Genomic DNA, 26,177 nt, shown 5'->3' on the forward strand with positions numbered 1-26,177 from the left:
ACATGTGGGGCACAGTGGTCCAAGGTGCGGCAATTGACTTTGCAGAGTTGCGGCACGCCCGAAACCTATGATTGTGGGTTCGTATCCTGGTTCGCCCCGATGATGTTTCTAGGTTTGTCAGCATCATACTCTGCCCATGTGTTTCACCGAGGTGGTAAACATCTGAGACCTGCATCACTTTGGGCTTTCCTTCCACATCAAGTTGACACGCCCTGAAATAACTGGAATACTGTTCAAAGTGGCGTTAAACACTACTCACTCACATTATTTGTCTTCAGCTAAACCTATTTAAAGCGTAAGCAATACACACAACAAAGCAGTTTACAAGTAAGCATACGTGTATCCACACCACCAACATAATAATGAATGAATATTTTTATAGTGTTTATCATTGTTAATATATTTATGATTACTGTGGTGTATTTGAGAGGGGTTGCGGTTTGGAGTGTATTATCATTGTCGCGTATATTATTTGCGTATACTATCAATAATGAAGGCTGGGCTGAAACAATGTTACGCCTAATTGTTTGAACTGCACATTGAGGGTAGTCTTGAGAGTTGGTCGTGATGTTGTTGATTCATCATGTAATCCTGCCTGTTTCTGTAGTTCGCTGGACCCCATTTATCATCAGGCCTCAGGGCAAGATTTATACTCTGTGGACGAAAGCAACACTCGTATTTTACAAAGGCATATAGGTTCCTTAACAATGGCGAATTGAGTGAGTGAGTGAGTGAGTGAGTGAGTTGGGTTTAACGCTGCTTTTAACAATATTCCAGTTATATCACGGCGTGTCAGCTAAATGGGAGGAAAGCCCGAAGTGATGCAGGTCTCAGACGTTTACCACTTCGGCGAAACCCACGAGCACGGGTATGCTGCTGACAAACCTAGAAACATAATCGGGGCGAACCGGGATTCGAACCCTAAATCATAGGTTTCTGGCGTGCCCAAGGGACGCAACTCTGCACAGCGAATCGCGGCGCCTTAGACGACTGGGCCACCCGTGCCCCCCATGGCGAATTGAATTTTCACCTGTAAATAGTTTGGAAAATGGAACAAGTATTAAAGTCTCCACTTTCGCAGCGTTCAACGTGTCCACTCAGTTTTTAGCATTTCTAAGCAACGTACAGATCGGAGATTGGTTAAAAGCAGAGTGGTATGGAAATATTGACAAGCTAATGAGGGGAAAGACCGTCCAAGGTCTGGATGGCCCCCGCGTGACGTCACAGCACGCGATGATCGCGACCCCTTCCGCATGGTTAGGGGACAAGCCTTTGCAACAAACAGCTTTCTACAGGAGATCTGGATGCACCACAAGCAATTGTCATCACGGACATTGAGAAATCGACTCCAATTAGCAGGTTTGAGGTCAAGGAGGTTGATGACATGTCATATGCTCTCAGGTCGTCATAAACTCCATACTTTAGCAATTTTGTCACTAATACACACAATGAAATGTCCACCAATGTTATGAATAACAATTTCAAAAAATCATGATGTTACAGAGAGACGTACATACATTTATTTCAGTTATTATTGATCGACAAAGAATTACTCTTGCAGGAACTCTTCTGGTCGCCATGCTGTTGATTTTATGCCAGCGCTCAGGTTCTCTCACGTCATGTTTTTTAGCATCTCAAACAGTTCATGCATTCAATGTCAACACCAATAATCTGAGAAAACAACATACACCTTTCATCTTGCACAAAATAGGCATAACAAAAACAGTAACAGTCGATGTGCCTCATAGTAAATTTACATTGGTAGTAAGTAAGTTGCCTTAAACGGAATGTACATATTTGGTTCCAGAGTACCATTAGAAAGATTCAGAGGATAAAACATTATCAATTCAAATGCTACATCAATTGTCGTGAACAGCAACCATCGAAAAACCAATTAGCCATTTCCGAGAAGTCAAAAGGTGAAGGACAGAAAGAGCACATGTGAAATAAAAAGTCCCCCCTCCAAATATTATGAAATGGCCACATACAGGTCAAAATGAAATAACATGGAGACAATAAGCGAAAACAGTGAGAATGCCCCGATTCATTCGACGTTTGTTAAAAATATGTTTCATCAAGGTTACAATATTCAATGCCTCGGTAAAGCTTTCAAACCGTTTTATGGTAGACTGACATTTTCGTCAGAAGAGCTGTGTTCCTGGCACCAAATCACGGCACCCCCCCAGTGTCAGTCAGCAGATTGGTCAAACCGAAAGCATCAAGAACTATGGGAAGCCTTACATTTCGTAACGGAGGTCCGCATATTCGCCAGATAGTTGTAAAACTGAGTCTGGGCCGATTTGATATGGCCTTTCGCTTATTATTAGTGTTATAATTATTATAAAAATAATTTAAGAATAGGTGTCTGTTACCTTTTTCAGGGAATTGGTCGCCATGTGCTTCCTGACGGCAATGACCATATAGACAGGTATGGGTAGGAGGGGCAGCACTGCAAGGAACCAGCCGATTGTACTGGCGTAGCTGGGAAACTCGTACTTGCCGTAGGTCGGTGGTTGGTAGCGCAGAAGCGTCAGGATGAAAGTGATCTGAACATGAAACAGAGATATCATGATGTGACTTTGACAGTGGTACACATGCACAATCCGAGTATCCATGGCGCGGAAAAATGTTTAACCTTGTTTCTTAAAGTGAGACATCCGAAAGTCGCGATGTTATTGCAATGTTTTAAAACATATTTATTTCACATATATTTTATCCTTCTGTTCTACGATTATTGGTTAAAAAAATGGATAGAATTTAATAGATAATTGATTAAAGTTTCAGCTAATGTGTGAAGATTTCTGCAGTTTCTTTCTTTAACGTAGAAACGTGTATATTAAACTTCTGCACCTCATATTCAAGATATCTAAGGGGGCACGGGTGGCCTAGTCGTCTAAGGCGCCGCGATTCGCTGTGCAGAGTTGCGTCCCTTGGGCATGCCAGAAACCTATGATCGTGGGTTCGAATCCCGGTTCGCCCCAATTATGTTTCTAGGTTTGTCAGTACCATATCCGTGCTGGTGGGTTTCACCCAAGTGGTAAACATCTGAGACCTGCATTATGTCGGGCTTTTCTCCCACATTTAGCTGACATGCCATATATTACTGGAATACTGTTAAAAGCGGCGTTAAACCCAACTCACGCACTCAAGATATCTAACGAAATGAAAATGAGAAAACTATCCCACATGACACACTTACGGAAAAAAACGATCATGCCTTAAACCATGGGGAATGTGTCACGAAATGGAGTGACCATAACATAATTACATCTCTGTCTTTAAAGGTTAAGGACAATTTGACAAAAATGAAAGCAAATGTCGTATGAAGTCAATGTTTGTTTGTTGTTTAACGCCGCAGCTATGTTGACGGCGGTCGGTAAATAATCGAGTCTGGACCAGACAATCCAGTGATTGATATCATGAGCATCGCTCTACGTAATTGGGATCGATGACATGCATCAACCAAGCCAGCGAGCCTGACCACCCCGATCCCGTTAGTCGCCTCTTACGACAAGCATGGGTTGCTGAAGACCTATTCTTCCCCCTATGAAGTTACTGAGAAGCAGGTGAAATGTTGGACTTCCTCACGGATACCATTAATGTAAAATGTGTGGACTTCACATTTAGTCAAGAAGTAGGCATCCTCATTGGGGACGAACTGTGCTCCGCTTCTTGCAGATCTCTTTCCTTATGCATATGAATCGGAATTTCTCCTCGGATTGGCAAAATCAAAACAAGGTTATGCCATCAAGATGTTGAACTTCAACATCAGGTATATCAATAATCTTATATCGTTTAATAACATTCAAATAGTCAATTCCCTTTCCGCTTTCCGAAACTGTATTGTACTTACTATCAAGATTGCCGGCGTTACAAATGCCCATAGGATCTTAATAGGCATCGACAGTGGCTTGCCAATCATCATCTCAACGTCTCTACTGATTCTTCTTATACCTGCCAGAAACATATGTCCAGCTTGAAGACTGGCATTGTACATTCGAGACATTTGTATATGTTTGCTGAAAAACGCCACACTCATCAATAGTTCAACTTTCTTTTGGTGGCCTGTACATAATCGATTTTCTGACCAGACCATCCAGTGATTACTATTATGAGCAAAGATCGACGCAGACACACGCAACCAACAAACTCATGACCACATGATCCATTTGATCATCTCTGGCGACACGCTTAGGTTGCCGGTTTGGTTGGTTGGTTAGTTGTTTGGTTGTTTAACGCCGCACTCGGCAATATTCCAGCTATATGTTCCAGTATCGGTAAATAATCGAGCCCGGACCAGAAAATCCAGTGGTTAATATCATGAGCATCGATCCACGCAATTGGGATCGATGACATGCATCAACCAAGTCAGCAAGCCTGATCTGACCACCCGATCCTGTTAGTCGTCTCTAACGAGATGCAAAATCGCCTTTTACAGCAAGCATTGGTTGCTGAAGACCAATTCCTCCCCGGATCTTCACGGGTTGCCGGGTTAAGCGTTAGCATACCCACTTATAACTGATACAATTGTTATACGCACCATATATCCATGACACGACAACACACTCCAGTGTACATATCACCAAGGGCCCGAGAGATACTATATACCAGTCTACCAGCTGAAACATGTACGGCCCTCCCTGGAAATGAAAGTAAAGAAGTCTATATCGTCCTTTCAGAAATATATACTACTTCCATTACGGACACGACCGCCGCTGCCATTTCTAGTTCCACTGCTGCTACCACTACCACTACTACTACAGTCATTCCCTCTTCTGCTGTTTCAAGTGCATTTTCCGATCAACAACGATCTTAAAATTGGCGTTATATATCCAACAGGGTTCACTCCACTGTTACCGTGATTTTTAACCAACCGCTGCTACTATTTTAACCAACCACTGCTACTATTTTAACGAACCACTGCTACTATTTTAACCAACCACTGCTACTATTTTAACCAACCGCTGCTACTATTTTAACCAACCGCTGCAACTATTTTAACCAACCACTGCTACTATTTTAACCAACCACTGCTACTATTTTAACCAACCGCTGCTACTATTTTAACCAACCACTGGTACTATTTTAACGAACCACTGCTACTATTTTAACGAACCGCTGCTACTATTTTAATCAACCGCTGCTACTATTTTAACCAACCACTGCTACTACTTTAACCAACCACTGCTACTATTTTAACCAACCACTGCTACTATTTCATAATTGCAGCATCTACCCAACGTTCTTTGTCATAGCTATGCCTGAGTCACTGAATCGACAGCTATGCTGAAATATTATTGGTTTTCCTATAACCTTGTTCAATCATCTGGATCTACGTGCTTTCACGTTGCTTTTCCGGAGTCACTGAATCGACCACTATGCTGAAATATTATTGGTTCTCCTATAACATTGTTCAATCGTCTGGATCTACGTGCTTTCACGTTGTTATTCCGGAGTCACTGAATAGACAGCTATGCTCAAATATTATTGGTTGGCCTCTTACATTGTTCAACTGAAAGGCATAGTCACCTGTGTGCAGAATATGATTCCAGCGAGAAATAATATCAGGCAGACTCCTCCTGTTAGAAGCATCCTCCTCTTGCCCACATGCCGCGGATACTGATCAATAAGAGCAGTAATAACGACTTCGGTACCCATGAACTGGAAGAACAACACTTCATCGTTTAGCTTGTTGAAACCCAGCAATATGTTCATTAACATAAGTATTACCAAGTTCTATTATACTTTGGATTTCAATCTCAATGTTAGGTACAGCTTATAGGATATTGAGTTTGTTATGTGGTTTAACACGGCCGTCAGATTTTTTCCCGTCTGAGACATTACTGCTTGCAGATGATCGACTGATCACTGATTTTAAGCATCAGGTCATCAGTAGTTATTGTGTACACTTTTAGTCTCCAAGCTCAGTTTCAGGTTGAGCGTTTTTTTCAGAAAAAAGAAAAGTTTTTGACTTGCTTCAGGTATGTGTACAAACGTGTTGAGCTTGTTCAGAATTTAAAATTTAAAATTTAAAGCGGCAATCTTTACAATGAATGATACGCAGTTCTGCCTTGGTCTGCTCACTGACACGTGTGTTGATACAGTCATATATGCAGCCTAATGATACCAACCTTGTAAATATATTTGACAATTGGAAGTAATGTAAATTCATTGATCCTTTTCACTTCACTCCAGAAAGATACGTTTTCAACTTGGTGAAGTCAGCCATGATCGATTTAATAAAGGGGGGTTACTCTAATGACTTAAACTAAATGTGTCTGCACACTAAAGAGAACAGTTTTGCGTGTTCGTTGCAAGTGGAAGTTTCCTGCAAATCACGGCGACACAATAGGGATAGACAAATCAACAGCCTCACAAGTTGCTAGGACGGTTGCCATCGCGTCTCTTGTTGCCCAAGTTTGTTACCTGGCCGTCCGAGAGGAATATAGATGACATGGGAAAGGAATTTTACAATATATCTCGATTTCCTGGAGTCACCGGATGTATCGATGGGACACATGTACGGATACAGGCACCATCAGGCAACGAACCTGCCATTGTCAATAGGAAAGGCCACCATTCTATCAACGTTCAAGCAGTGTGTGACAGCCAATGTGCTAAATTCTTATAATAACAAATCAAATGTCACTGTAAAACCTGTGCATGGAGCATAAACGTCATCCCTTCAAAGTCACAAGTCGTCCAGCTGTCTGTTGCTGAATGTCCGTTGCTGAATTCCCTTTTGGCCGCCCTGTGCATGTTCGGCCTTCTTGTTTTTATTTCTTTTGTTGTACACTGACAAACACCAAGAGCATTAACTTCGGTCGTTATGTCTACCCAAACAGCATTTTTTCTTTCGTGGGTAACGGTGCTACACAACTTACTGTTAAGTATGAAGATGTGTTTCTCCACCAACTCGGCTGACAGCCGAATTTCGGAGCTGTCGAAATTCTTGTTTCTATTCCTAGGTTTAGGTGGATACGATGCTATTTTGACAGATGACCGGAAGTAACGCGTACATGTTTACGTCAGGGAGTTGTGGGAAATATTTAGGGGAAACCCCGAATTTTAGGACAGGTTAATGCAAACACTTACATAAAGGCATCATTAGATAATGATATGCTGATGAACGTTTGATACAACCGATTTTAATGATGCCATTAGCTAATGGTGCATTAAGAATTTAATGTATCATTAGGGTTTAATGTAGCCATTAGTTAATGAGGCTTTGGTACAACCGGTCCTGTATATGATCGAATGTGGACCAGACATTCCAGTTATCTATATTGTGCTTCACGAACTACGCCGTCAAGGTGAGATGTCAAACAATCAACCAAGTCACCGAGGCTGACCACTGATCCATTTGGTTACTACCAGAAAAGATTGATGGGGTCCTGTTCTCACCCGGAATCCGACCCGTGAAGATCCGGGGTAGAATAGGTCTTCAGCAACCCATGCTTGCCGTAAAAGGTGACTATGCTTGTCATAAAAGGCGTCTCTTGATGCATGTCATCGATCCCAATTGCGTGGATCGATGCTCATGATGTTAATCACTGGAGTGTCTGGTCCAGACTCGATTATTTACAGACCGCCGTCATTTGGCTGGAATATTGCCGAGTGCGGCGTAAAACAACAAACCAAACCAAAAACCACTCGGAATCTCCGTGATGGAACCATTGTTTGCCATTTCCAGTTTGGACCACTCTCATTTTATAACTGCCATGGTGTGCTGTGAACATTGTGTGAACTAATACTCCTTCTGATATAAAGTACCTGTGAATCCAAACCCACCATCAGCAGCATCAGAAAGAACAGGAATGACCACAGCTGAGGAAGCGGAAATTGTGCCAGAGCGTCTGGATAGATTATAAATCCCAAACCCGGACCTTTCACAGAAACATACAACTCAATAAAATCAGGTTTCACCAGGTACTGAACAGAATCACAAACGACATGGAAAGGTATATATTGCTATGCATCTTCCCGAGGCAAGAGAGTTAACTGACTTTAAAAGTCCAGTTTCCACCATTGCCGAACTTGGCTGGAATTCCAGGGCTCGATCGTAGCGCCACCACTGGCTGTTACGAGTTATGTCCCTTCTATGCCTCTCCTATGGACCAATCAGATTCCACCTCGAGTATCACTTGCATTTGCTTCAAACAAAATAGCGGCGCCCACTCAAGACGAACTAGTCGACAATCAAGATCTATATTGTGATAAAACTGGTCTTACATCGCAAAGTGCATCAAATTACGTGAGCACCTTGATTAAAAACTTTAAAAGATTTGGAAAACATCTGTCGACAACGAGTTGGCGGTGCACATGCTTTGCAAATCCTGCAATCGACCGAACTCTGCATGACAGTTTACAAACCGGATTCCGATTTCGCTGCGCGATATTGATTGGACTATGCATAGACTCGTTAGTCCAGCCAAAATGTAACTCCATAATACCAGCCTAGTTCAGCAAGGGTGGAAACTGAACTTTTATAGTCAGTTATCTCACTTGCCTCGGTAAGATGATTACTATGGTAGTATTCCAAAGAACGAAAGTCATCTAAGTTTCTAAATGACGAAACGCCATTGATCATGTTCACATTGGTCTTTGTAATAGGACTGTGACATCAAAATAGAATCGACGATTACTCGAATTGAATCTAAACGTAAATATTATGAAATTGAACAGTAAATATTAATGCACTGTACTCACATGGAGCTGTTTGAGAACAAGCTTTGATATTGATCTATTTATATTTTTTGAGCGTCTACTATCAAACCAGTACTGCTCAGTGGCGATGTTTCATAAATAAGATCAGAAAGCAGGAGGACTAGAATGATCATTATAACGGGAAAGTTTCAAGAAAAAGTTTTATTTTCAAGTGCCACGGTTTGAATTCATGTTTGATTACGGTTACAACATTCTATGTCTCAGCAATACTTTCAAAATATTGTATGGTAGACATGCGGAGACATTTCCATTTTTTACGCATCAGTGACAAAATGGTGTCGGGTGTAACTGCCTATTTTGAATTGAAGTATATGTTCCTGTGTTTTTTCAGTTGAATAATTAACTTACTTTTGCATGTGTTTGTGACGAGTGCCACGAAGACAATGGAAGGACATACGCGTTATTAACTGATGGTAGTGATTCCTCCGTTTCCAAGTTACTTTACTATGTATAGTGACACTGACTACTTGCTTAAATACAAAACACTTGACCTCAACGTGATAGATGTGCCCTTGGCGTCATTATCGATGATATGCAATGTTATGGTTTATTTGTATGTCAATTTATAGGAAAGTTCAACAAAATGACGTTTATGCTTGATATATTTAGCCTTGTTAAGATTTTGACCATATAAACAGATTTATTTATGTGACATCTAATTTTTATCCTAACAATGCGTACTGTCAAAATATGTATGCCTTTAACAAGAAAAAGAAATCACCTACCATTGGAAACAACGGTTTCAATGGGAACACCCGTTTTCTGTGACATGACCCCGAGTGTGGCAAACGTCACCAGGCCCGAGAAGATACTGGTTCCTTCTGAGACTAATGTCAGTATGAGGCTGTCTCTGTGAATATATACGCACATATTTTCAAACATTCAATTTTATTATTATCTGTTACCTTACTTTGGTTGAGGTAACTTGTGAAGGAACACATCGACCTTCATACATTGACAATATTAAAAGTTTCCTAAAAACACAATGAAAAAGCAAACGTGTCTTTTCTTGAGAGGTGTTTGTGTTACATGACATTAACTTATACGATCATACCTCCATAAAAATTAATTTATGAAGATGAATTTCAGAGGTCGAGCAATGCAACATTCTGGGTTTAATCACAACCAATTCCTTAAAACCTTGAAACATAAATTCCCCCTACCTAACACACAGGGACGGTTCACCATCCCTTATATCTGCGACTTGCAAAGTAGTTTCGCATTACAAAATACAAAACAAAAGAATAAAAAGATATTTAGGGTCACGAAAATTCTTTATTATACATTTCGCTTATGATTATATAAAAAAATCAACTATAAGAAAAAAATATTCTTAAAACTAGGAGACCGCTGTTGGAAGCGAAAGAATACACGCTGGTCCAATAACAAAAATGGCGCTTTGCGAAACGAACAGTCTCGATTGACGAGTTAAATAAAAAGATAACAGTTTATAACGAAACATTTTCGAGAAAAAAAGGAATAGAAAAAAAAGAAGTAATATTAACTCCATAAATTACCATCTGTCATTAGTTTGCCTTGTCAATGTGGAACTAACGTAAAAAGGACGTCAACAGTTTGTGTACGGGCTTGACACTTACGTTAAAGGGAGACAATTTGAGGGGAGGTAACTCTTGTTTAACAAGTTCCATCAAAGTGTTATGTTCCCTGCAGTGAAATATCAAGTGTTATGTTCACTGCAATCAAAATATCACTTTTCTCAACTTTAGAAAACCCACTTTCACAGTGAAGTATATGATAAAGTCCTGTTATTTTTAATCATGTGATGTTTCATTGTGATACGTTCTCATGTAAATGCACCGATGTATATATTACTCACCTGAGACACGGTTCATTGAAGTTTTTGTAGCTCGCAGCTGTGCCAATCATTCCAAAGCCAGGTCCTAATGAATAGAACACTTGCAAACATGCTTCTATCCACACCTGAATTGATAAAATGAAACGTGACTGTGTTTACATTCGTGTATGACCTTTCAAGAACTAGAATTTGATTTGCATATGAATATTGTTTTCATCACATCACTAAATGATCAACATCAGGCCAGTTTAAACACAATATTGATCGATTTAGCCTTTTATCTTGTTAGCCATGTTGTTGGTTGAAATGCATCTGTAAACTTTTGATGTTGCCCAATATGTAGTTAGTCAGTGTCATCTTTTTTATAATTGACCAATCATGAAGATAAGCATACATGAGTAGAGTTGTAAACTTATACATGACAGCATTGCAGTTAATCTAGTTTTTATACAATAAATAGCATGGTCATGTTAATTTTTACCTTCATTCCCCCCAATATTCCTGGTTATCAAACTTGACCTGAAGTTATAGTTACGAATGACATCATTTTGTAGGGGTAGCCTAGTGGTTAAATTGTTTGCTCGTCGCGCCGAAGACCCGGGTTCGATTCCCCACATTGGTAAAACGTGTGAAGCCCATTTCTGGTGTCCTCCCCAGTGATATTGCTGAAATATTGCTAAAGCGGTGTAATACCATGCTTACTATGGAACAATATGTATTCAGAACAATTGTCATGTCATCTGAAGTTAAACAAGAAAACATGATGTTAAATGCTAGATTTCCTTATGGATAACATCTACATGAAATTTGAAGATAAAACATTTGGCAAGAAGGAGACATCCTTATTGTACTTCCTTACTGATCTCTTTCTTTAGCGGGGGCACGGGTGGCCCAGACGTCTAAGGCGCCGCGATTCGCTGTGCAGAGTTGGGCCCTATATATTGTGGGTTCGAATCCCGGTTCGCCCCGATTATGTTTCTAGGTTTGTCAGCACCATACCCGTGCTCGTGGGTTTCACCGAAGTGGTTAACGTCTGAGACCTGCATCACTTTGGGCTTTCCTCCCACAATAAAGCTGACACGCCGTGATATAACTGGAATAGTGTTAAAAGCGGCGTTAAACACAACTCACAACTATTCCAGTTATAACGCGGCGTGTCAGCTTAATGTGGGAGGAAAGCCCGAAGTGATGCAGGTCTTAGACGTTTACCACTTTGGTGAAACCCACGAGCACGGGTATGGTGCTTACAAACCTGGAAACATAATCGGGAAGAACCGGGATTCGAACCCACAATCATAGGTTTCTGGCGTGCCCAAAGGGACGCAACTCTGCACAGCGAATCGCGGCCATAGACGACTGGGCCACCCGTGCCCGCCCACTTGAAGTAGAATTGAAAACGACTAGTGAAACCGCCTCATCCTAGTTTGTAGCAGGTGCCACCGATGGGGCAGGCTATGCGCATTTATTTTCGAACGTCTGTTACGTCTGTTATCACCACTATTTGATAGAGATTTATAACATATAATTTTGATCTGATCGGATTAGTACAATGGACTATATAATTTTAGCAATGATTCATGATTATTGAAGGGTTTTGTTCTTTTTAATGATTACACACCTGTATATCAAGCAGTTTGTTGAAGTCCGGTATGACGTAGTAGTGTAGGCCATACAGAGCACCTGGCTGCAGCAGCGTTGTGATGAAGATGGCGACAAGGAGAATGTACGGCAGTAGAGCGGTCACATACACAGCCTGCAGTCAGGGAAATATCATCGAGTTATGTAAGGGTATAGTAGGTATAAAAGAGGTCATATGACCGAAATTACGAAGGGTTGTTAATTAAGTATTCATCTGAATTAAAGATTACGAATATTTAAACTCAACAGTCAGAAGACAAATTCAAATGAACATAAGGATAGTTGCGTAATGTTAAATTTTTTTGTTTCGGTAGTTGAATCCAAGTGAAGCTATGGTTCATTACCATGTGAGTTTTGATAAATAAGATATTAACATAATCACTCGTTAGTTTTCACTTCTTGCGAAATACCCACCCATGATCAATATCATACCAAGCGCATCACGAAGAAACATGACAAGATCATGAAGAAACATGACAAGATCATGAAGAAACATGACAAGATTCATGAAGAAACATGACAAGATCATGAAGAAACATGACAAGATTCATGAAGAAACATGACAAGATCATGAAGAAACATGACAAGATCATGAAGAAACATGACAAGATCACGAAGAAACATGACAAGATCACGAAGAAACATGACACGATCACGAAGAAACATGACAAGATTTATGAAGAAACATGACAAGATCATGAAGAAACATGACAAGATTTGTGAAGAAACATGACAAGATCATGAAGAAACATGACAAGATTCATGAAGAAACATGACAAGATCATGAAGAAACATGACAAGATCATGAAGAAACATGTCAAGATTCATGAAGAAACATGACAAGATCAGAAGAAACATGACAAGATTCATGAAGAAACATGACAAGATTCATGAAGAAACATATCAAATGATCATGAAGAAACATGACAAGATTCATGAAGAAACATGACAAGATTCATGAAGAAACATGACAAGATCATGAAGAAACATGACAAGATTCATGAAGAAACATATCAAAAGATCATGAAGAAACATGACAAGATTCATGAAGAAACATGACAAGATCACGAAGAAACATGACAAGATTCATGAAGAAACATGACAAGATTCATGAAGAAACATGACAAGCTTATGAAGAAACATGACAAGATTCATGAAGAAACATGACAAGATCATGAAGAAACATGATAAGATTCATGAAGAAACTTGACAAGATCATGAAGAAACATGACAAGATTCATGAAGAAACATGACAAGATTCATGAAGAAACATGACAAGATCATGAAGAAACATGACAAGATTCATGAAGAAACATGACAAGATTCATGAAGAAACATGACAAGATCATGAAGAAACATGACAAGATTCATGAAGAAACATGACAAGATCATGAAGAAACATGACAAGATTCATGAAGAAACATGACAAGATTCATGAAGAAACATGACACGATACAATATCGCGAGATGTAGAGGAATATTAGACACACCACCCGGGACTACTGAATTCACAAGTCGGCTCTGTAAAAGCTCGTGTAAACTATATAACTAATTTGATCTGACCTTTCATAGAATATATGCGTATGCGTATTTGAGTGTATGTTTTATAATTGTTTAAACGCGTTGCTGTTTAGACGCATTGAATAGATGGCTCATCCAGTGTATTCAATAGTGTCCCGGAGTGGTATGGATGATTCAGATGAGTGGCAAGAGGTATGAAGAATTTTAGTGTACATTACCTTACCAGAGGACTTGATTCCACGAATTAGACAAAGAAAGATTATTATATATGACACAAACAGACATCCAACTATGTGCCACTGTACAGATCCCACGTCTTCCATGCCTGTGGAAACATCCAACACATTGTACCTGAAAGTCAAATGGTTGGTAAGTGAGTGGGGGCATGCAAGCCCTAGACATAAATTGTACTACTTTGGACACGACTAACGAACACAACTGCTAACCATGGTCAAATTAGATAATAAGATACAAAACGCCAACGCTATAGGACAACCAGTCCCAACCATCCGACGAAACAGTCCCTACTGGGCGTAAAAAATAAACCAAAACAGCGTCGAAACATGTATAATGAAAGAATTACTTTGTTGCCTGACACTACACAGCAGTACTCCCGCCATGCGACGACGGCATGTAAACAAACCAGACAATGAAGTCATCGAGCAGAAATCCACACGATTGCGCATTTAATGATTTTGTTGCAATCAAAAACACAATGTTTCTACTGCTTATAAGTAAAGCAAAAACGTTTAAGAAATTGTTCAACAATTCTCCATGTATTTGATGTGTCTTAAACGACAATTATTTCTCTGATCAATTCCGGTATAAACGAAAGAAAAGGTATTTAAGTTGGTATATACGGTTTTTTCAAAAGTAAAAAGTGAAAGCACATTTTAAGTCTTTGATTTTCAGTGATCCATCATATATTTTTCACCTCTATTTTACCGTGTATCCCCAATGGAATCTGTTTTGGCAGAAAATCGAGACATTGACATTTCTCTTGCATTGATGTTTTATATCTATTTAAAAATAAGGCACTTATAAACTAGATGTAGCTGGGCTCCGCAGATAAACGCAATGGCCGAACAATCGCATTCAAAAGAGAGATATGACAATCCGTATTAGGAGAAAAGGATCAGACAATGGACGTGCAAATTGTGAGAATATCCAGGAAATGCCAAATGAAACCTCCCTATTAATAATATGGACTTGTCCGACATTGGCGATGTCGGATTGTATTCAGGGAGTCATCATTATTTAAGTACGGGTAAATGTTTGTAAAGCATGTACATTGTATAGACATCCCCAAAGCGGTTGTACAAAATGCTGATATCTCATATAAAACATAAACGACGTGTGTATATTTTGAAAATATATATTTATATCAATGTGGTAAAGTACTATTAAAGTTAATATCTTCATAACAGTGTCAGTTATCTTGGAACTGAATTAACTACACTGTTGTGGCGAAGTTAAGGGGACCGACATAAATACTTCGAGTCGACAGAACGACATATTAAACATGAATAACAAAGATGATTGGATTTTTTGAAATTTAGTTGTTTTTTTTTATGCTAGTTCATTTGTTCGTGTCACTTTGAATTGGTGAAGAGGGGTATTCTGATCCACTACTACGCTTACGGGCCACCCGTGAAGATCCGGGTTTGAACAGGCCTTCAGCAGCCCATGTTTGCCGTAAATGCGACTATACTTGTTGTAAGAGGTGACTAACGGGATCGGATGGTTCATTCTCGCTGACTTGGTTGATGCATGTCATCGTATTCCAATTGCGTAGATCGATGCTCATGATGTCAATGACTAGATTGTCTGGTCCAGACTCGATTATATACAGACCGCCGTCATATAGTTTATAGTTGGAATATTGCTGAATGCGGCGTTAAACACCACCACACACAGAGACACACACAGGCACACACACACACACACACACACACACACACACACACACACACACACACACACACACACACACACACACACACACACACACACACACACACACACACACACACACACACACTACGCCAACGGGCCAAGGTAAAAAAGATATCATGTTGAAGGTTGGCAACCGTAGGCTGAATCTTTAATCGTTTAATTACTGTTTGTATGACTGAGTATGAATATTATTCATGTACATATGAATTAAGCAGTGTCGCATCAGACTGTTTTTAATGTTTTGAATATACGATTAATAAATCACTCACGATGTGACAGTGATATAACAGACTATACCCGACGTTTCTTTCAACTTGACAACAATAGTGAATATCAATAGGATCAGGAAAAGCGATACGACCCCTACACATAATATGGTGTTTGGACAACTTGAATCAAATTTGGCAGCCATACAGATTAAAATGTTTCTGTTTAAAATTGAGCAAGCCAGTGAGTACATCTTTGTACTGTAAAAGCCATATTGGCAGCTGAAAAAAATACATGGAATCGTATTTTGACAATGAAGATCGTGGGCCTGAAAAAACTATCATAACATATATCGTACTTCCAAAACTCCTCGGCAGGTGTGTGAGCCAGAGTCACATTTTCCCACTTCTCTGATTTGGTGATTGTAGCTGAGTTATTCTCCCCAAGGACTGTCTCGTTACTTCTGTAGGTTGTGTTCACGTTGTCAATACACAGGTCAGTGTTCCAGCTGTTGCCACAAGTTGTCCAGGGCAGGACGCTGGAGCAGGACTTCACCATGTAGTAGATGGGCCAGGCCAGATAGAGGTTGTAATAGGGCATGTAAGCACATGTAAACAATACAGAGCCGACGCCAATCCCTGATTGTAAAAAAACAATAGCACATCTATACCTTCTCTAGAAACAGCATGAAATTATGTTTGTTGTTTAACGCGGCACCCAACGCAAGAGTACAACCAGTCTCGATTATCCGCGTTAAAATAATGGTCAAAATATGAATCGATCACTGAAAATTAGTGATCACACCATGTGTTCTATACATTGAAATGGCCAGACTAACTTTGTTTCTTATATAAGACAATTATTGTTTCAATCTGGGTTTTCATTTGTGTGGTTGTCTCAGGATTGCGGCGATATGACATGCATCATGGTTATATTCAAACAACGATGTAAAGATATAGAATTCCAAAACTGGCATTACAAAATCACCAATTCTTCTTTCCTTGATGTTTATTCATCTTATAAATCATTACTCGAACCAGATAAAATTATCTATCTACTTTAGCATGTGAAAGAGATCTTCTCAGAGCTTTATGTAAATTCCGTTGTTTAAGCTATTATCTAAATGTACCGAAATCGATTTAATACAACCACCGAGCCATCGTTTAGTTTATGTATGAAATGTAACCGCTATGAAATAGAAAATGAATACCATGTTTTGTTAATTTGTACTTTTTGTAAAAGTAGTAGAGAAAATATAATTCCAAAATGTTACCATGCGCAACCATCTGTTCCAAACTTTATCAGTATTCTATCTACCAGAAATGATTCCGTTATTAAAAACCTGTCCATATATTTAAAAAGACATTTACCTATGTAAATACAAATGTAAAAAATGTGAACGTTTGTTGTAAGAAAATATGTGCATGTGCATAGCATCTATTAGTCATGTAAATGAACTCTGGGCCATGTGGCCTTCATTCATGAATAAACTTCTTCTTTTTCTATACATTTAAACACCCAGTGAGTGAGTGAATATGGTTTTACGCCGCTTTTAGTATTATTCCAGCAACATCATGGCGGGAAATAGGCTTCATACATTTTACCCACGTCGGGAATCGAACCCGGGCCTTAGGTGTTACGAGCGAGCGCTTTAACCACTAGGCTACCCGAATGCCCCAAACACACAGTTAAGATAACCAAAAAGAAATAATTAGTGACCATATAAACAACACCTGTTGTCTCAAATGTTTAACCCAACTGCATGGACATTATCGAATACAAAGTCATGTTCATTAATATAGCGTCACTGACCTTTAAACATAGGACAAAAGCTCCAAACTTGTTTGGCACCCTTTCCTGAGAACTGAGAGATCGTCGACTCCAGGAAGAAGGCCGGGAACCCAGTGATGACAAGGACCAAGATGAAGGGGATCATGAAAGCTCCTGGGGGAAATATGAAGTCACGAGTTCAAGAAGCCACAATGTTTCAAAATATGGCATCGTATATTAGATTCTGATCATAAGCGAAGAAACATACTTTATCAAAATAGATTACAACGATGACAGACCCGTGAAGATCCGGGGTAGAATAGGTCTTCAGCAACCCATGCTTGGGTAAAAGGCGACTATGCTTGTGGTAAGAGCCGACAAACGGGATCGGGTGGTCAGGCTCGCTGACTTGGTTGCTGCATGTCATCATATTCCAATTGCATGGATTGATGCTCATGATATCAGTCACTGGATTGTCTGGTCCAGACTCGATTATTTACAGACCGCCGTCATATTGCTGGAATGTTGCTGAATGCAGCGTTAAACAACAAACAAACAAAACAACGATGGCAATAGCTAGTGTTCTCGTTAGAACATGAATGGAAGCTATTACAAACGTGCCAAATAAAAAAATAGAAAATTGCCTTATGGATAACGAATCATGAGATATAGAGAAAACTGGTTAGTTATCATTGTGAGCGATAAAATGTTCCTCCAATAAAACTTTCCAGAGGAACAAAACACGTTTGATAAAACAGACATGGAAAAGGAAACAAGCACTGAATTTATTCAAAACGTGAAACTGATTCATTGTCTACCAAAAGGAACAATGACATTACCAATAATAAAAACAATGTTTCATAATATTGTAGCGCCCTGACCCGACCTTCCAATAAACATTCACCGTAGGGGTGTCACTAAGAGTCAAACACTTCTCTTCAATGAGTAAATAGCTTTTTATTCATGTGGGAATAACAATACTTTCATATGGTTGGTCGGTTGGTTGGTTTGTTTCTTGTTTGACGCTGCACTCAGCAATATTCCAACTATATGATGGCGGTCTGTAACATTCATTGGGACAACACAATACGTCCTCAGAAGTAGATGCCTCTGAAGTTGAAGGTTAACTGTGCATTGACCTGTGACAGGGCAATATAACTATTGCCTGTAACTATTATGGAACTTTACTGCTACATATAGATGTCTTCTTTATCTGAATAACTTTACAGTTACTTAGATAGCAATTTGTTTCTGTTTTCAAAAATGCAGTCTATTGATAGATTAGGTAATTGAAACGAATATGTAAGGGCGACTCAGGAGGTAATTTGGTATAAAAAAGAATAGTTATACCAATCAATTAATTACATCTAATTGATTCACTAATTGTCTTCCAATATTACAAGGGCGGTCGGGTAGCCTAGTGGTTAAAGCGTTCGCTCGTCACGCCGAAGACCCGGGTTCGATTCCCGACATGGGTTCAATGTGTGAAGCCAATTTCGGGTGACACCCGCCGTGATATTGCTGGAATATTGCTAAAAGCGGCGTAAAACCATATTCACTCACTCACTCACTCCAATATTACAACGATTACGTCCTGCTGCGTCCACGATACGTCCTCGCTGTCTGCCGAGGGGACGTAATAACAACACGCAACATCGACTGGGAATTACGATGGACAATTCAAAGAGGAAGATTACAAATGTCAGGAGGCAATTTGAACTTAACTGATATATACGGAGTTTAATAACACGAATTGGCCACTGATATGCTTTGACAGTAGCACTGGATGTCATATTTATGAAAAAAACATGTTCATAAATAGTGATGCTGAATGCCGCGCATGAATACATCAGATAAGATTACTTCGTTCCTGATGTCAGAATTAATAGTAACTTAAATACATGTCTTGACAAAGCATACATGATGAGAAAAATTCAGCAACAACAACCCTTGATGAGTGAGTGAGTGAGTTGGGTTTTACGCCGCTTTTAACAGTATTCCAGTTATATCGCGGCGTGTCAGCTTAATGTGGGAGGAAAGCCCGAAGTGATGCAGGTCTCAGACGTTTACCACTTCGGTGAAACCCACGAGCACGGATATGGTGCTGACAAACCTAGAAACATAATCGGATTATAAACCGGGATTCGAACCCACAATCATAGGTTTCTGGCGTGCCCAAGGGACGCAACTCTGCACAGCGAATCGCGGCGCCTTAGACGACTGGGCCCCCCGTGCCCCCCAACCCTTGATGAAATTGCTTCTTCACAGTCAGTGATAACCCGTTTCTTAATCAGAAAGGTGTTTGCAACACATGGAACAAACAGAAGCAGTCCAACCTCCAACTCTCCCGGATAGTTCCAGAATTCTCCCATCATAAAAATATACCACGAACCATTTTATTAACATATATTCACAAATGCCATTTGAAATAGAACTTTGAAATAAAAAGTACCACGTTCTTGGTGCCTTAGAAACAAAGTTATAAGCACTTCCGGTTTAAGTACATAGCTTCCAGTTAGGTAAAACATGCTCAATGCAATACGACTTTGAAACAGTATTACAACTGGAACTACCTTATCAACAAAGTAATTAACACTTCCTGTTTAAGGAACTTGACCTTCAGTTTCAGCACAACACAGCCTATGGATGTATTTTATCATGAGGTGTCATCAAGTTCCAATTCTAAATGCCCTCCTTAAGATATTGTATACCCAAGTTCTTTGTGATGTCGTCTTCACACCGATTGCCATTGTCCTTCAACGTCATTCAATCACATTCAGTTTCAGCACAAAACAGCCTATGGATGTTCCAACTCACTCGCTCCATACCATGCTAAGAATGCTGAACTGAATGCAGCTTTTTACAAGTCATTTAATGAGTAAATGAACTTTAAAGTGTCATTGCCAATTGACACATCCTTGACATATGACAGGTATTATTTTAATTACTGAAAGTTTATATGAAATGATTGGAAATTGCATAGATTGTACACGAAATAATCCGTAATTTCATAATGTGGCCTCTACTGACATTAACTTTATATGGGGTTGACCAAAAATATGATGCGATCGAGACCCTATTTTAGAAATCATGTATATCAAGTGTAATCAAATCAGTCCCGAGCAGAGGACTGCTTATTTATGCGATCTTAATCTGCAGCCATGTTAGTCTGCAGACACATCCACATGTTGGGGAAACTTAACGTGCAAGTATCACGAAAAATAGTAATAGATGTATCTTACATCATTATGTAGCCAGTGGGATGGACAATACGGTGGCCGAGAAAAAACAGTGTGAAAATGTAAACCTATCGGTGTTGCACTTAATAGAAAACAACGTATTTGAGGTCTGTATTTGTGACAACCCAAACGAATCTAAAAGGCGCTAACGTGGATGGGTGGCGTAATTACAGGCTGCTCGGTGATAACCTTTGGCCTGGTACAGAAAATACGAGAGTTTCATAAGTTGTGAGGAGACCTGTGATGTATTGCATGTATGTTAAGAGTATGGCGAGTGGGGCGTGTTATGTAACTTTCACAGCAAAAAGAGTGTAGGTTTCCGTTTTATGGAAACCTTCCGGAAACCTTCCGGATACCTTCCAGATACCTTCAGTAACCTTCAATTTTCTTGGCAATCTTCAGATAATTTTTTTTATGTGTTTCACACTTAATTGAACAAAATGCATCCCCCCAAACAAAAGTTTGGCAAATGTTTGGGGAAAGGTTTCCGGAAAGTATCCGGGCCGGATCCAAAGTGGGAAGGTATCCAGGAGGTTTCCGGCAAACGGAAAACTAAACTTTTTGGCTGTGCTTGATTTAACATCAATTCTATAATTTACCAGAGTAAAGTATTTTCGAGTGATGTATTTCCCCCTAATCCGCGCTGTTAGAAACAAATATACACTCTTCAAAAAGAAGAAACGCACAGTCAGGTAGATTTATAGTAAATTTATTGTACCTAATAAAGTCGACATAATTTAATATCATAGGTACATATATGCAATTTTGGAGTTCGATAGTCACATGTTGTCGTTATACAAAGGTATTGAAAACTGTTTATTGTCATGTCACATAAGGCCACAAGGTGGAGCTGAACGCAGAGTCTAAACCACAACCAAGTCAGATCTCGTGGTGTAGGATATGGCCCCAACCGCCACCGAAATTGTCGAATGCACGTCCACAATGTGGGCAAAACGCTCATTTCGATGACGACAATATATCTATCTATCTATCTATCTATCTATCTATCTATCTATCTATATATATATATATATATATATATATATATATATATATACAAACTGATATTGTGATGATATGTGAGAAAACAAAATGAAAGCCTAACCAATATGTGTTTTGCAATCCCTTCTGATCCATGTTTGGACAAACACGTTGTCTTCCATCTTGCCGGTGAAGAAGAAATCGTGATTCATCGCTAAACAACACTCGTCTCCAGTTTCTGAAATTTGACGCACCATTTGTCGAATATCATTCCACCAACATTTTCCAAAGACATTTATCGAATTTATATACCGGATATTTTGTGTAGTCAGGTTGAATGAGCTACATACTACCTGTGCGTTTCTTTTTTTAGGAGTATATATATTTGTGGCCAATTTGTGCTAATAACCAGAACAGTTTGTGTCTCACCTGCAGTTACTCTCATCTTAAGAACTGCACGCACATGCAGTATATTAATGTATGCCAGCAATCAGTCCAGCTATCATACATCACTCAGCCTTGTGTATAGCGTAATGCAAAACGTTAGCAAGTGACACAGATTCTATGACATGTAGTGGTACTTCAGGACTACAACAGGATATTGTGATGATATGTGAGAAAACAAAATGAAAGCCTAACCAATATGTGTTTTGCAATCCCTTCTGATCCATGTTTCTAAGATGGGGATCATTCTTGTTATTTTGATCACTGCTGTCGGTCACATGCACGTACAGGTTCAAACATGTAGGGGTTCACTTGTACTTCTTCCTCAGAAATCACCAATTCCTTTTCCGAGAAACATTCACATTCCATGATAACGCGAAAACTATTTTCACTGTCAGAGTTGGACATATTGGCAAGTAATGATCTATATAAACTCACAATACCGCAAAGGGGAACGAAGTTAGAACGACCGATGCTTCATAATTGCAAACACGGATCAGCGAATATTATAAACAAAGCTAAGTCTCACAACAAAATAAAGCAACTGAATAAAGTACTGAAACGCGAACAATAAACGCTATTTAAGAAATAGCATGTTTCGCACATTGTTTCTTACTCAGTTTGAGAAATAAATGCTTTCAATGTTTTAAAAACGATATTTGCATTAACGATATTACGGTCTGGCCTATTCTGCAAAGTTGTACATGAGAATTGCACCTTAAATAATTGGAGATGTATATCAAAGTATATCCTGCCTTTTCAAAGTGATTTCTGGTAAATTACCTTATTTGCATGTTGCATTTGCATTATTTACCATCGTATCTAATCGCTTTCCCCCCATCCCCGTTCCTTCTCTTTCCATATTTCATCTGGTATTTGTGCATTTCATTTTGCATTTCATATCTTTCTTTTATTTCAGGTACCAGTAGAACAGCTTGTGCATATAGATATTTACATATATCTGTGCATATGTAAATGAAATGGTTCAACAATGCTCTTATATAAGTAAATGAATATGTTTTAAGGATGCTTGTATATATGTATATATACATTATTATGTTATAATGTTGCTTATATACTGAGAGGCACAAATAACGCATACTCAAATTTAAGTGTCAATAATGTTTTACTGAAATGAAATATACAAATGACAATCAATACAAGAGCCTATTTAAAGATTACACTGGTGAATTTCATGAACACTTACTGTGTGACAAAGAATTAATGTCTATGAAAATGACGTCAAAGGCGAGTGGTGTCAATAACGAGTGTGTCCTCCTTGTGCAGCAATGCACGCTTGAAGCCGGTGAGGCATTGAGAGACACAGTCGACGAATTGCAGCCTGAGGAATACGTCGCCAATGATGCAGAAGAGTTTGAGTCAGTTGTGGAACCGTCTGTGGAGGATTTTGTTGACGTCGGACACGGCGGCCAAGTTCATCCCACAAATGTTCTATAGGGTTCAAATCTGGGGACTTTGAAGGCCAGTCCAACACATTAACGTTGTTCTGTTGCAAGAAGGCATTTGTTATCCTGGCAGTGTGAGGCCTTGCATTGTCATGTTGAAAGACATGGCGACGTAAACCACGTTGTGTCAGTAATGGCAGCAGAACAGGCTGTAGAACGTTGTCGATGTAACGTCTAGCATTAAGGTTCCCCTGAATAACAACAAGGTCCGAGCGGAAATTTGCATTGATTGCTCCCCAAACCATAACACCTCCACCTCCAAACCGATCACGTTCAATAACACATGGTTGTGTAAATCGTTCATGTTGGCGTCGGTATACACGTAAACGTCCATCAGGGTAGCTGACTGTGAAACGTGATTCATCAGAAAAAACAACTTGTCTCCAATCTCTACCACCGAGATTACCCCCACCAGCTGCCCATCGCTGCCGTGCTAGCCTGTGTGCCTGAGTCAAGACTTGTCCACGGCAGGGTCGTCGACACCTCAAATTCCTGGCAGCAAGACGACGACGCACTGTACGGTCACTGATGTGTCTTCCATGGAGACCAATGGCTGCATTTGCCGTTGACCTGGCAGACGTGAAGCGATTTCTGAGGTGGCTGTTAACGATTTGACGATCTTGTCTCTGTGACGTCACAGGCGGTGCACCTGGTCGAGGACGGTCCCTTACGCTGCCTGTGGTTCTCAACCGCTCATGTAAGCTCGATATTGTCGTTTGATGGCAATGGAAATGAGCAGCAACTTGTTCTTGGGTACGACCAGCATTTAACATCCCCATTGCTTCATTACGCTGATCTTGCGTTAACCGTGGCATTGTGTAGGAAAGTGATTGCAAAATGTCATGGTGTGCATTTATAGGGCCTACCTTTGAGGTTTGCACGTGCATCATGCCTTTCACAAAATGTGCATCGATAGCAGCATTCCCAGTGGTGTGCTGCGTTTTGGTGGTTGGCTTCGTTTCCAGAAACAGTTTTTGTTTGCACCCCATATGACATGTTTACAGTAATAACCAACAATGGACAGTGTCAACAAGGTAAAATGTAAACGGACCTCATATGTTCTTAAAAAATTATATCTTAAAATTGAATATGCGTTTTTAATGCCTCTCAGTCTATATCTAAATACTAGTAAACATGACTTACCAATAACTGTATATATGTGAAGGCCTGTCTCAACGATATACAATATCGAGGTGTTCGTGGTTCTTGTGGGCTACCCTGCTAGTAACAAATTGACTTGCTTCCAAGTTACTTCTCACGTTTAAGGCAACCTCAATTTCAGCAGGAACTTTTCCCATGTTCTTCGTTCTCAGTGGAAACCTTGTCTTTCCCGACTTTTCAGCCGTGGAATTGTAAAAAAGCTTACATTGCTCAGCTAGGTGCCATGTATATTGCCCATGCGGCGGTAGTCATCATGTCAGCGGTAGTTGATATTTGGGCCAGCGGAAGTAGCTGCCACAATGGTTTTACTAATTGAGCCAGGCAGCGGTGGTTGGTTTGGTCGGCAAAGGTAGTGGCCAACTATGCTATCTGGGGCCGGGCAGCGATAACTGCTTTTGGCAGCGTGGTATTTGCCAATCCACGGTAGCGTTTCTGATGATTAAATAGGCTACTGAGGCCGGCAGCGGTAACGGCTAATCGCCATTCGCAACGCTAGCTTTTCGTGCACCCTACTATCTGCTTTGTAGCTCAACAACACCTGCACAGTGCCGGCCATTTAATCCACTCTCATGTCGTGTTGTTATTATAGGCAAGGGCATTCATAGTTTGGTAGCTCGTGCCTCATCTTTATCACGCGATAAATATCAATGTATCTGTATATATTTAATATTCTTACCTCCACCGTTTCTATTGCAGATATATGGGAACCTCAGTAGGTTTCCTAATGCAACACAATAGCCAACCATTGTTAGCATGTAGTCCAGATGTCTGCTCCACGATTCTCTCTGTCGTGTAGGTTCACTGCCATTTTCTACTTGACAATGAAGCTCTGCCATTGGTGCTCCTGCATCACCGTCCTCCATGCTCGACATGGTTAACACTGAGTGCTATGTGAACTTGTAAGGCAACTTGATATGATCAATAAATCTGTGCAATCGTTGCTTTTAATACAAGCACAAACCCCTTTGCATATTCATAGGAAATATTGGCTGAATGAGTCGATTGTATGATTCCGAATATACTCTGAGCATGTGTTCCTGAATCATTATCAAATCGGGATGATACCAGGTGTTCGCGAAAAGAGGAACATATCCTGGTCCACTGGGCACACCTGTCACAAACACATGTAAAAACAAAGGTTAATTGTTCACCTGTAAAAATACGTCAAATTTGGAAATATGTCACTATAAAACCTTTTGAAAACTTTACTGAGGCCTTGAATGTTGTAACCTTGATCTAACAAATTTTGTG

General features: G+C 39.8%; 1 protein-coding gene across 1 annotated transcript; it reads right to left on the reverse strand.

Annotated features, from left to right (window-relative positions):
• Positions 1-2,351: 2,351 nt before the first annotated feature.
• Positions 2,352-25,798, reverse strand: LOC124145423 (sodium-dependent proline transporter-like). Its single transcript, XM_048391535.1, has 11 exons — positions 25,603-25,798; positions 17,678-17,809; positions 16,224-16,503; positions 14,017-14,053; positions 12,162-12,296; positions 10,565-10,668; positions 9,453-9,577; positions 7,774-7,886; positions 4,541-4,640; positions 3,854-3,954; positions 2,352-2,546 (listed from the first exon to the last, which is right to left on the reverse strand). Exons 1-11 carry the CDS (start codon positions 25,796-25,798, stop codon positions 2,352-2,354), a joined length of 1,518 nt encoding a protein of 505 aa, XP_048247492.1.
• Between the last annotated feature and the right edge of the window lie 379 nt (positions 25,799-26,177).

Source organism: Haliotis rufescens, unplaced genomic scaffold (assembly GCF_023055435.1).
Source record: "Haliotis rufescens isolate VD_foot unplaced genomic scaffold, xgHalRufe1.0.p SCAF_10, whole genome shotgun sequence".
NCBI classification, from domain to species: Eukaryota; Metazoa; Mollusca; class Gastropoda; order Lepetellida; family Haliotidae; genus Haliotis; species Haliotis rufescens.